This window comes from Pelobates fuscus, chromosome 6 (assembly GCF_036172605.1).
Source record: "Pelobates fuscus isolate aPelFus1 chromosome 6, aPelFus1.pri, whole genome shotgun sequence".
Lineage (NCBI taxonomy): Eukaryota > Metazoa > Chordata > Amphibia > Anura > Pelobatidae > Pelobates > Pelobates fuscus.
The window spans coordinates 166,322,949-166,336,592 of NC_086322.1; the positions used below are offsets into that span (position 1 = coordinate 166,322,949).

Below are 13,644 nucleotides of genomic sequence, written 5' to 3' on the forward strand. Positions count from 1 at the left end.
ATTGAATTGCAAGCTCATAAAATTGACTCTTATTGATTCCCCTAAAGATTAATAGATTCAGTTCATGTCTGATAAGAGACAGCTTAACCCCTTAAGGACACATGACGTGTGTGACACGTCATGATTCCCTTTTATTCCAGAAGTTTGGTCCTTAAGGGGTTAAAGGATCACTATAGTGTCAGGAACACACACATGTATTTCTGACCCTATAGTGCTAAACCCACCATTTAGGTGGCTTGCACCCACTTAGCTCCCCTATAAAAGTTTAAAACTCACCTTATTTCAAGCGCCGCGTGGGTCCGCGGCTCCACCCCCTTTGTGACATCATCAAAATTGCAGATTTTTTTTGCCAATCCAAATCGGCACGGGGCGGGCCAAATGCCGTTTTGGCCAATCAAGACCTCCTCATAGAGATGTATTGAATCAATGCATCTCTATGAGGAAAATTCAGTGTCTCCATGCAGAGCGTGGGGACGCTGAACGGCAGGGCTGCTTACTGTGCAACCCTTAGCCAGGAAGCCCCTCCAGTGGCCATCTTGGAGGTGTCAAGGAGTGGCCACTTGGAGGTGTCCCTAGGAGCAATGTAAACACTGCCTTTTCTCTGAAAATTCAGTGTTTGCATGAAAATGCCTGAAGGGAGCTATTATACTCACCAGAACAACTACATTAAGCTGTAGTTGTTCTGGTGACTATAGTATCCCTTTAATTCAGTCAGTCAACAGAGCTTGTGGTATATAAATGAATTCCATGTCACAGTGAAGTGAAATGATATGAAATATGTGCATGGGACTTCTTACTGAGCTCTCAAAAGATTACAAAAAATAAGCCAAATCAGTTTATGCTATTGTTTTCCATTACATAAAACACACTTGGTTGATTGTTTAACCCCTTAAGGAAGGAGGCAATATTCCAACTTCTGAACCAAAACAAAACCTAGAAAACCTAGGGCTTTTTTTCCATTGTATTTTAAGGGTTTCTCCATCCATCCATATAAATTATGCATTGTTTTTTTTTTTAAAGCAATTTCTTTTACTTTCCCTTATGAATATGTACAACATATTTAAGGCCTTGATTAATAAAGTTGGATAAGCTTTCCCAATTATTTCATATTTTTGGATATTAAAATAAAAAACAAATAATTAATCAATGTAGCAGATGGTACCAGGGCTGTCCTAAAAGACTGTAATAATATTGCAATTCGTGTGTTGTTTCTGTTTCTATGGTTAAAATGTATGTGCTATTCGTATGATTGTTCGGTAGTTTCCATCCGTACTCCATACGAATGTAAACTACCGAACCCATAGACCACCCCAGAGAGAAGTGTGTACCTTATTAAGCATTCACACTTCTCTAACCGCAGGTTAATCGGTACTTTAGTGATGTATCTGGGTGGCCATCTTACGCACAAAAATCTCAGCAGTGTTTGGTCGTCGAGTGTCTGGAACTCAAATCGGACACTCGATTACCCGAACACCGCTGAGACCTCCATGGCTCCATAACTCCTGAACGGGAAGGCTAATCAGCCTCCCGTTCGGTAGGTTCAAAGTACCGAACAAGGGGATTCATACGAATACAAGATTAATCGTGGATGGCAGTATTTTATGTGTGTTTTACCTCCCGAACGAAGACCGACCGCAGGGCCAAAATCCATGGAACCCTTTTTGGATACACCTCGTGTGCGGTCGGTCAAATTACACCCTCCACCTAACTCCCGAACCCCTGGTCCGATCTGAGTGAATTTTGGATATGTTAGTCACCCAGATCAGGGCTATCAGGGGGTACCCAAAGTATTATTGTAACTGCTTGTTTTGGGGTACATTCATAACTCAGGGAAAACTACAGTATGTATAATGGGATTAAGTGTCATACTGAGGGGAGGAGATGTGTGGGAGGTAACGGTTACACTATTGGATACTGTGCTAATTACTGTGAATCCCTCCCTTGCATGGGAGAATGCTTTATAAGGAGACTGTGCGGATTAAAAGTCAGTTCTGCTCCTGATGCTGTGTGTCGTCCAGTCATTAGGATCTGTATGGGGATATTTGTGGATTACTTGTTTGCTGGAATTATTGCTTCATGGTGTTTTTACTACTTGTTCCTGAGCCTCACTGGGATCTATAGTGGAGTTCACCTGTGCAATACCAGGCCCCGCTACAATCAATATAGCAAAAATATCAAAATATTACAGAATTAAAAAATTGTCATAATATTAAACCATTTTAAAAGCTTATTTGAAAATATAACATTATTTGGAAAGCTTATCCAATAATATTGAACAGAGTATGAATAAAATATTAGAAATGCAAATTATTTTTTTACAGCTTTGCTTAATTTTTATACATCAAGTGCAACTAAAGAAAAAGAACTCAAAATAAATTCATGTATTATTCCTGATTGTTAACGGCCACATGTCTAAACTTTCACTCAGAGCTCTGCATACATCTCATTAGATGTGGGGTGGCCCAGTAATCGATTAATACTTGTGTTACGCTGCTTGCCCCGAACATGCATAAAGTACCATACTGTGTTAATGGCTTTATAGTCCTCTATTTTTAGCAGAAGAAGGGGTTAAAGTGATATTTATTTGTTGAGATGATGTTTGATAAAATGGTGTGAAGGACTTCTACATAGTTCTCTTTTTTCATGCAACTCAATTTTACAGTTGTATGTGTCTATATGTCTTTGGATAGCTATGTTAAGTCAAACTCTCTGTGAATTCAATATGAACTGACTTTTTATGGTAGACAAAACAGTTGTGTATTTATATTTCAAGATCAATTAAAATACAAGTGTGCAAATGTCATCCTTTTTAACATGGCTTCCATAGGAAAAGATAAATAGATGTATTTTATTATGCTATTAAGGTAATCACAATCTACACCTCAAACCTGTGTGCTTGAATAATATACAGTTACCTCTATTAAAATAATTGGACAAAATGACAATAGAATATCAGGTCCCAAATTTGACTGAGAATTTATAATAAAACGGAACGGTGTTCCACCTCCGGTGTTCCACCTCCGGTGCACTTATTCTAAGTAACCACGCGAATAGAACGTATTATAATTATTTGATGTATGACAGGTCATTGATGAAAGATATTTTATTAATGCTACTCTTAAAGCAGGCTTGTCACCATAAAACTTGTTTACACCGAAGATGCAGCATATAAACTATACACTCACGCTCTCTGGGGAAAATAGGAAGAGAAGCTCAAGTGAGGAGTTAGTGAGAGAGACATTAGAGAGGCACATGTGGCAGGGATTTGGGGGAAAGACACACGTGGGGCAAGGCACAAGTAGAGAACGACAGCAGAAATAAGTGGCAGAGGCACACAGGATTGAGATCAATGTGAGAGAAATATAAATTTGATAAATAGAGATATTCCTAGTCTGTCGCTGTTTTGACTTATAGTAGTGGTTTAATGGGATGTTCCACCACTGCAAAAAAGGGTTTTGAGCCATCAGTTATATACAAAAAGAGAAGAGATAGTGGTGAGACACTAAATAAAAAGTGCAACCATCCCCCCATGTTTCATATATATCTATATATTTGGGAGTCTAGCCAACTCCTTGGTTTTGCACCCCTCCCTGTTACAGGTGCCTCATCTCAGGTCCCTATTTAGCCTTGTACTGCAGAGAGCCTCAGATGGAATTTTTTCCCAAGTAAGTGGGTTATTCTCATAAGAACAGACATTAGACTGTGAGAGTAGGACCTGCCAAAGATGGGGTACATTGACGTTGTGGCAGGCTTATGCAATGTATGATCATATAATGTAACTAAATCCCCATTATATTTTTTTGCCTAAATTAGGTGTTTTTTAAAAAAACTTTTAAAAACTAATAAAATCTGTCAACATTGAAGTTGCTGTTTAGTAGATAGGAGAGTGCGCTGGATCTTGTGTATTGTTTATTGACTAAATAAAAAGTACCTTTTATTGATAAAGTTTAAAAATAGTCCCCTGTTATAAGGATACTTAGACGAAAATGTACAGTGTACTTACTAATAAAGAAATACAAAATTTGAGTATGGGAAAAAAAGAGAAAATATTACTAAGTAATACTAGTAGTATGACAAAATAGTAGTGAATATCTTCAATATCTACAATATAGAATAAAGGAAATGGCTTCTCCTAGAGGGAACACTTAGTATATGAGAGAGAAAAGTGTCTTTTTTTTACTACGTGGATACCAATGTTGCTGGTATGCCTATACATGCCATTCAATAGTTATGTAAAGTTCTATATGAAATTGCTACATAGTTGCCAAATTTCTACAAAAGAAGTAAATAAAGTTTCCAATTTTAATGACCCTATTAGAGAGCCCTATAGAAAATAACCATAAAAAAGTACAAGTATCCCCTTGATCAGAGGTTAACACTATTAAAAGTTGTCAAATTCAAATGAAGTCTAAGAAGCTCCTGGTTCAGGAGTTACACCAGTATGCACCCGGCGCACGTTTCACCCGGTGGCCGTTGCCGGGATCATCGGGAGTGCAGGGAAGGCAAGAGTTGGGGACGACAGCAGAAATAAGAAATAAGTGGAAGGGAGAAACAGGATTGAGATCAGTGTGAGAGAGATATACATTTGAGGATATAGAGATCACTAAAGCAAATTGCTTGGATTATCATATAATGGAATATATTGTAATATGGAATGTCTGAGATGGTGAATGAGAGAAAAGTAGACTTATAAAGAATATGACTGTAGGAAAGAATACATTACATGTACAAGACTCAGGAAGGAGAAGAGTACTATTAGTCTTAGTTAGTACTAACTGTTAGTTAATAGTGTGTGTGTGTGTGTTTAGTCTGAGCAGGAGAATCTTCCAACCCAGTTGCCAACTACTGACTACATCCCACTGTGTAGTAGTACAAACTTAATATCACATAATATCTGGGTTCACTTCCACTAGTCTTTGTATGTGCTTCATTTTTCTTTTTTACAGTTTTCATTCATTAGTAGTCATTTGCTGACACGCAGATTTTTCTGTCAAAGAAGGAATCTGCTCCAGGTGGTAAATACTACAGATATGCTTCTGAACCCACATTTCCTGATACACATTATGTTACCTCTAGAAATATATGACATACATGTATACAAGCAGCGCACAAATTTTAAAGGTGTATCATCTTATGAAAGGCTGCCAGGAGTAGATGCCCTGCCACACTCTCTAATATCTAAAAAATAAAAAGCAACAAGCTCTTGCACTACTTAATACATGATTTCTATTTCTGTTCTGTAAGGGATACATGGTTTTATTGTTTTTTTTTTTTTTTAATTATACATTACATAAATTATCCAGAAAAAAAAATATTTATGCAAAAATTACAATCTGAAATACTTTAAAGTGCTAAAACTCAGATTCAATAAAAAAATAAAAAATTAGGAAATGTTTCAAAATGTCTACAATGTGAAGGGCAACATACAGGTTTATGCCGTTTTGAGCCTCTATTCCTCCTGTAATTGATGAGTGAATTCATTTACAATTCAAAAACCTTGCTTGCAACAATTTGAATTTCAAAAATCTTTTATTTATTGCATAATGCTGTATAAGATGCACTTCTGCACCTTAGTCGCCTGGACTGTCCTTAAATTTCTTTTAGTTGGCCGTTATGGTTTATCAGTGCCTGCAGTAATTTCAGATGCTAAATCCATGTGTTGCATAAGCTACCTGACTGACTTTTATTATATTGCTAATAAAGTACTTTTGCAATTTAATCAAGTAATATACGTCAATAAGTTCTACAGGGAAATTTGTCCCCACCATCAATATCCAATAAAAGGTAGGCTAACTAGATTTTTATCTAAAATATATTTATATCAAAGCTTGTTGGTCCTTCTGTTCAATAAAATGAGAATGCATTCTGCTTTTTTTTTTGTATGATATAAAAATGACTCTATTTCAAGACACATCTGAAGATCTGATAAGCTACAACAAAAACCAACATGATGGTTAATGTGATTTAAGACAAGAGAAGATTCCCTTTTCTGGCTTGGGTCCATTGGGCACCAATGGTGGGTAAAAAATGCATTATATAATTCATTTGAAAATGTATTATTTTTAAAATATCAAGTCGCTATGGCTATGAATATATGGGATTGTCACACAAATGCAATATAAAAAACATTCTTTCAAAGTGACTTTTTGCAAGTTTAGTTTAGGAGCCTATCTCCGTGAAACATGTCCCTGTCATAAGCTAATGGGATTTTTTTCTGCACCTACAAATGCTTCATGAGACAAAAGCTTTTTGCAGAATATCCATTTTATGGTTAAGTAGTGGCATTTATTTTTAAAGCAGGCAGTCATCAGATTGTCACAACATTTTCTTGCAATTGTGTCATACTTTTGCATTTAAATGGCAAATAAGAAATGGGTAATAAAACTGGTTGGTTCAAACGAACCATTGAATATATGACATTTCGTTTTAAAACTTCCTAGATTACAATCGTAGTTGGTGGGATTTTCTTATTCATTTTATACTCCTTTGTGCATCTGATTTTAATTTGATTATATTCGTGCTGCATGTAATCTACAAAGATAATTCTGGCTCGGAGAACAAATTAACATGTATTTATTTTATTTGTTCATAATTGTTTTGTAACAGCTGGCTGCAATTACTGCCTCCTGATTGTGACCTGCTGCGTGCTTCGCTCTACCCCTGAGGTCACTTGTTGCGAGCAACTTCACAGTGGATTGGAGTGGTGATTAATTATGCTAGTGAGACCATGAGTTGTAAATACCCCGTGTGGATTGGGTGTCTCTGGGAATTGTAATATTTAATATATGTATTAATATCATGTATTTTTACGTGTTGATTTATTTTAATGCAATTTGACCTATCGATCATCTTGGGTATTTATTTAAAATAAAAGACAACCTATAAATGTGTAAAAGTGGACGTGTCAATCTACAGTCAGTAGATCTACCACTTGGATGCTCTAGCAAGCTTTCGTGATGAAAACCTCCGATTATAATAACTTCCAAAAAATACAACTGTAATGAAAACTTTAAAACAGATAATGTGCCAACGTTCATGAGGTTAGCTCCCATAATATAAAATAAGTACAGAACTTGTGAATTTGGTAGTGTGAAAGCATTGTGTATATTTGCCCACATTAAGCCATGTTGAAAATACATATAAATTAATGGAAAATTCATGCTTTTAAAACTAGTGTTGGAAAGAGTATGTGAGGCAATCTTGTCTGTAATGCCTAAACTATTAATTTGCAATTTGTAACAACTAAAGGGGAATGCATCACTTCTCAATTTTTTTTTTAAACCAGAAAACACTTTTAAACAAATATACAAAGCAAAAGAAAAGCAAGAACTTTGAAAACTACTAAAGAAATGTTTGTAAACCAACAATAACTTGGTTAGATTGCATTGTTGGACACAGCTATAGTAGTTTCTTCAACCTGACACGCCCTCTTACCCACCCATCTCAGTTTCAGACGAGTCCAGTAGTGACAGAAACAGGGCATCATTGTGCAGCAAGAGAGTAAAACCCTGTTCTGCATTAATCACATGGTCAGACTTTCTCTCTTCTCCCCCTGTCAGGATGTTGCAAGATGAGATCTTCCAACTCAACATGTGTAAATCTGACAGGCATATCACATGCACCTTTCAAGCATTCCTAGGGATAGAACACTGATTGGTTAGATCAGTGCCCCCCTTCCCTTCCCCAAGAGTGGGTATGGAAGGCATAAGAAAGAAGAAGCAGGTAAATATGGGGAAAAAATCATATTAACCTGATTTTTTTTAGCCTATTCAAAGCTAAAGCATTTTTTAATGAGACAGTTTCCTCAAAGTGATGCATGTCCTTTTAATCTCTATCATGGGTATTCACTATGCTATGAACTGATGACATATCTAAGAAATTTCAGATTTTAAGTTACAAAAAAAAACTGAGCTGTAAACACTACTGTGAAATACTAGATATGACTAGCTACAGGCATTGCAGACACACTTAGTATGCGTACCTGTACGCATGTGGAATGTGTGAGTGCATGTATAATGGTTTGTCAATGAGTGAGTATATGTTTGCATGTATATATGTGTGTCTATGAATGTGTACCTGTGTGTCAATGATTGTCTAGCTTCATGTATATGTGTTTATGGATATGTGTATGGATGTATGGATATGTGTGTATGTAGTTGGGCATCTTTGTGCATCATGTATACAATGTATTTATATTTGTTTGCATGAAGGAACATTTGTCATTGTGTATCCTTGTAAATGTTTGCCCTTGACAAGCCATCCAACAGTCCCACTTTTGGCAGAAGGGTCCTGGTTCCGCTTTATTCCCTATACTTACATGCATGTGTGTGGCATTTTTTTTTTTTTTTTTGGGTGTTAGGGCTAATATATATTTTCATAGCACATCCAGTATCTGTCATTTAATTTGCTATTGCATTGTGCATAAACATAAATGCTATTAGTGAAATTAGGACCAATGCATTCTGGGAGCAAGAGCCAAGGGTTACAGCTGAATATAGAAAAACACACAAATACAAATTAAATTAGAGATTTTTCCCAACTCAGCTAAAAAGCGAAATATCTTGAACTCCATTTTTCAAGTCAGTTATCAGCTCACCATAACTCAACAAGTTGTTTCGAGAACAAACTCATTTTATAAATTATACATAAATTTAAATGAATAAATAAATAATTTTTTTTTTTAAATATAATTATTAACAGTCACTGGATTCTTTGTATACTCACAGTCTGGAGCTGCTTTATCTACACACAGCCTATAATATTCGTTTAAATGTTCAACATTCTCTTGATTAATGCTTTCTTGCAAAGAGGTGTCTCCAAACCTGCAATAGTTCAAAAAAAACGAATGAACATTTTCATCTTGAAATAGTCATGAAAGTCATGTGTCAGTGTCTGCGGATGTCACAAAACTAGGCGATAACACAGTCTTAATGTGGTATAACTTCAATATATTTGGGGGGCTGGGCAGGCAAGTGGCAGATGAGATTCAATACAGATACATGCATAGTCAGAAGTGCAGCGTAGAAAAAGGGGTGTTGATTCAAAATATAATTTAGCCTCTTCACAAAAGAATGGTAAGATCACACCTTGAATATGCAGTACAACTTTTGGCAACCGTTTCAAAGAAATATATTGCGGAACTATGTTATCTCATAGGGGATACGATAGCATTTTACAAATATTTACATGGTCACTACAAAGCAGTAGGTGCTAACCTATTTGTTAGCAGGAATATACAACAGACAAGAGGTCATCCACTGAGACTAGAAGAAAGACGTTTTTGTTTAGAGCAGAAGAAAGGGTTCTTTAGAGTAAGAACCATAAATATTTACAATTCTCCACCCAAATAAGTTGCCTTATTAAACTCTGTAGATGTTTATTTTAATTTTAATTTTTTTCCTTTTCTAGGAAAAACAGAATATTCAAGAATATAATTAACATGTATACGAAGAGGTTGTTTATTCAAGGAGAAATCTGATTGCTATTATGGAGTCAAGAAGGAAGTTATTTTTCCCTTCTGTAGCATAATTGGTTATTACCAATAGGGTTTTATGTCTTCTTTTGGATCAACAATACAGAGATTTGTTTTAAAGGTTGAACTTGATGGACTTGAGTATTTTTCAACTTAGTATTCTATGTAACTACTAGGTAACTATAACTACTTATCCTGAGAGGGTGCTAGGGTACTCATGGCACTATAAACACTACAGCTCGCTGTAGAATGGTTATGAGAATGTGAAGTGTTCCTTTAAAGATACCTATTGCAGAAGGCGTTCAGCAGTGGTAGTCAACCTTTTTCTTCCTACCGCCCACTAATGCATCTTTCTTGATGGAAAAATGTCCTTACCGCCCACCAGTTTTTGCGCAAGTGCAGAATATTTTTTAGAAAGGAGGGCGTTTTAAAAAAAAAAAAAAATGTACACACATCTATCTTTTTATTTCTACTTAATGCATGTTTATAATGTTTTTAACTTTATAAAGTTTAATGAGAAAAAAATAAAGTAAATTGAAATTAGCTTTACTAGTGATTAATGAGATCCTTGAGGTTGATGCTGCGAGACTAAATATTTGATATCTGGTTCGATTTTTGTAAGGAACAAACAAAGGTCTCCTCTTTCGGTGATATTCAGACAACTTCTCTGTTTGCGCATAATATGATTTCTCATCTGTGCGTCAGCTCCCCTCCTCTTCCTCCTCAATTCCCCTCCCCACCTTTTTTTCCCTCTTTTTTCTATTTTTTAACCTTACTTATAGCAATGTCCAGTAGGAAGGCTGAGCTAGGTAGCCCACTTACCATAGCCCACTATAACAGACAGGCACATATACAAGACACACATACAGACACACACACAAGACACACATACAAAGACACATACATACAGACACACAGACAGGCACACACATACATACAGACACACAGGCAGGCGCACACACACACACGACACATACATACAAACAGACACACATACACACACACACACACACACAACACATACATACAAACATACACACAGAGACACACATACAAAGGCACACACACATACACACAGACACAAGACACATACATACATACAGACACATACATAAGACACATACATACAAAGACACATACACACACAACACATACATACAAAGACAAGACACACATACACACACAAAATACATACATACAAAGACACATACATAAGACACACATACATACAAAGACACATACACACACATACAGACACACACAAGACATACATACAAAAAAACACACACACACAAGACATACATACAAAGACACACACACACACAAACAAACACACACATTATGTTTAAGTCACCCTCCTGTTTCCTACCTTTAAGGTGCAGGAGGGTGACTTTCCCTGGGGTCCAGTGGTGGCTAAGGTGGATGGGAGTCAGAGTTCCCACTCTGACTCCCTGGTCCTCCTCCCACGCGGCTCTCAGTGTTAGCTGGGAGGAGTGACGTGCAGTCACTTCCTCCCAGCTCTGTGATGTAACCACAGGGGGCCCGGTCGTGCTGTTAAAGCGCCCAGCGCTGACCGGGCCCCTTCACAATCCAGACCCATCAGGTGGCCCTGACAGCATGGGCCACCCGATGGACCCATTGGACGGCGGCCCCCAGCGGTTTGCCGCCCGGGCCGGGGCCGCAAATGGTGATGGTGGTACCCGGTCGCAGGGGTACCGCCGGCTCGCACCCGCCCGCCCACCCAATCTCTCCAAATGAGGAAATCCCTACTGCCCACCTGGAATCCTGAAACGCCGACTAGTGGGCGGTAGGGACCAGGTTGACGACCCATGCTCTAGAGCTTAGAAAAGTTATGGTAAAAAAAAAAAGCTATTCCTGTAAAGTATACATCCTACTGGATTACGTACTTGTTTCATTTGTTAACCTAGGAATTGCGGAGAATTGGTAACATTTTTGACCAATATAGAAAAATGGAGAAAAATGCTAAAATTCCCAGTTCATGAATAAACTTCTGTCAGATATATATTCTAAAAATATAATGCATGACCCTATGGATAGCAGTGGTATCATGAGCAAGCCCAAATAGCATATTCATCCTTAATAAATGGACAGGTTTAAGAAGCACTACCTCATCTAGAGGTGCAATCAAGACAGTTTACTAAATTGCATTACATTTTTATTAAAGGATAAGCATATCTCATTAGTAACCATCTCTATACAATCTCTATTCAAGAGTGAAAAGGTTTACATTAAAAAAAAATCTCTTTAGTAACAAATTTAACCTCTGAAAATGTTTGCTAACCTATTCCATGAGGTATGCATTAACTATAGGAAAGATCCCCCATTAACTCTGCCTGCAGGTTTCTGGGTGACCGGAGCTACTCTAAGCAGAAACGAAAGACCCAATGCTGCAAAAATTATTAACCCTCACTGCTCTAATCTGTGGCTTTAACAGGACATATTTAAACTAAAATTAAACTGTTGTGGGTTTACCAGAATTCCATTACAAGCAGAGGAGGCAGTGTCTTCTTTTCCTGACACGCTAAGGTCAATAGACCCAGGAAAACAATAACAATTCTGTTCTAATGTCAGGGAAGAAAACAAAAGATCCATACTATTTACTAGCACAGCTCGGAGTCGCAGGCTTAAACAGAGAGACATCTGAGGTAGCCTGACTTATTTCATATATCTAATAGGGACCATGTGTCCACAACTCCTAAAAAAGGGGTTTACATATGGAAATAGAACAAGTGGGCAGGCTATAGGGGAACATGTAAACAGGGTGAATCCATCTGTAAATGGTGTAGATCTATTCATTCAGTGGATAAGCCTCAGTGATAAGTGGGGCATATCAGTGTGCATGACAACCACTCTTCAAGGCAGATGATGTCCAGAATTTGTGTTGCTCTGCCCACTGTCTAAGTGCCCTAAAATTACTCAGCATGGCACCAGCACATCTAATGATGTGCTCATACTGCACTGATTGGGGCAGATGCAGGACATCAGGGGACAACTACATTATGTCGGGACAGAACCACCAATTTGAAAAAGTCCAGCTGAAACCAAGACAGTGAGAAGGAATATGATGCCTATTCCCACTAGTTGTAGGAATTCCATAAGAAAACAAAATACACCCAGAAAACCACAGTGCCATCTGGGATGTGGTAAAGAAGGACTGCTGTTAGAAAAGTATATGTGTTAACTTGTTGCTGTAAATGGTATGGGCGCTGCTATAGAAGAACCAACGTATGCTTGGAATGAGATAGCAAAGTGAACTGCTGAATTAGGAACATGTCTTTCCACTTATTACAACAGTTATCCAGAGCAAAAGGGGGCACTAACAGTGCAAAATGACAAGCACATAACCTGAATATACTAGGTCACGTGAATATTTTTTCTACCTTATTCTATAAATGTGTACATGGTTTAATCTAAGAAATAGAACAAACCTGTTTATTGTCCAAACAATGAATTGTAATGAGTTGAAAACTTAATTGAGACCCACTGATTTATTCACTGAAGTATTAACCTTACCTTTCTGCAATTGTTTGCTGTTCGTTAATTCCAACATTAAAAAATACTGGGTAAACACAGAGAAGCTTGCCATCTTTAATTCCTTGTGGTAGCAGCTCAAACATTTTAGTGGGAAGTTTGACCTCCACCACATAGTGCTCACTGGAAATAAAAAAGAAAATGGGACTTTAATAAAACGTATTGCAGTAGAATACGTATAATGACAATGACTTAAAATATAAATCTTCAAACTTCAAACTAATGAAGTGAATCTGTCCAAAACATGTGAGAGTCCTTCATAAAGAAAATTATACAGTACACAATAACAAGTTCACATGCCAAACTTGGAATAAGCAATCTACCATACTGGGGGTAAGTAGAGCGGGAGTTGTTGTGAATAGTTGAACTACAAAAAAAGAAGGCCTATAAGTCCTGTGCTAATATTTTGGTCAATGTGAGATATTGGGGTTACCTCAATGAACTCCAAAAATCATTTTAGCCATGTTTTTAGATTTATTGGACTCCGTATACTAGATGACATATTTGCCAGTGAAGGTCATCGAGGAAAATATGTATATTACAGATAGTATATGCTGTTTTTCTGTGATTAGCAGAGGAAGAGTAGTATAGAAGAGATGTCAGGTATAGTGTAATGTAAC

At 37.1% G+C, this 13,644-nt stretch overlaps 1 protein-coding gene across 1 annotated transcript in view; it reads right to left on the reverse strand.

The window, feature by feature from the left end:
• The window catches only part of INPP4B (inositol polyphosphate-4-phosphatase type II B), a 640,126-nt gene that overhangs the window by 32,609 nt on the left and 593,873 nt on the right, over positions 1 to 13,644 (reverse strand). The window contains exons 19-20 of the mRNA XM_063458461.1: positions 13,007 to 13,147; positions 8,725 to 8,822 (exon numbers count right to left, since the gene is read on the reverse strand). Coding sequence (XP_063314531.1) covers positions 8,725 to 8,822; positions 13,007 to 13,147 — 239 coding nt within the window. The remainder of the gene's footprint in view (positions 1 to 8,724; positions 8,823 to 13,006; positions 13,148 to 13,644) is intronic.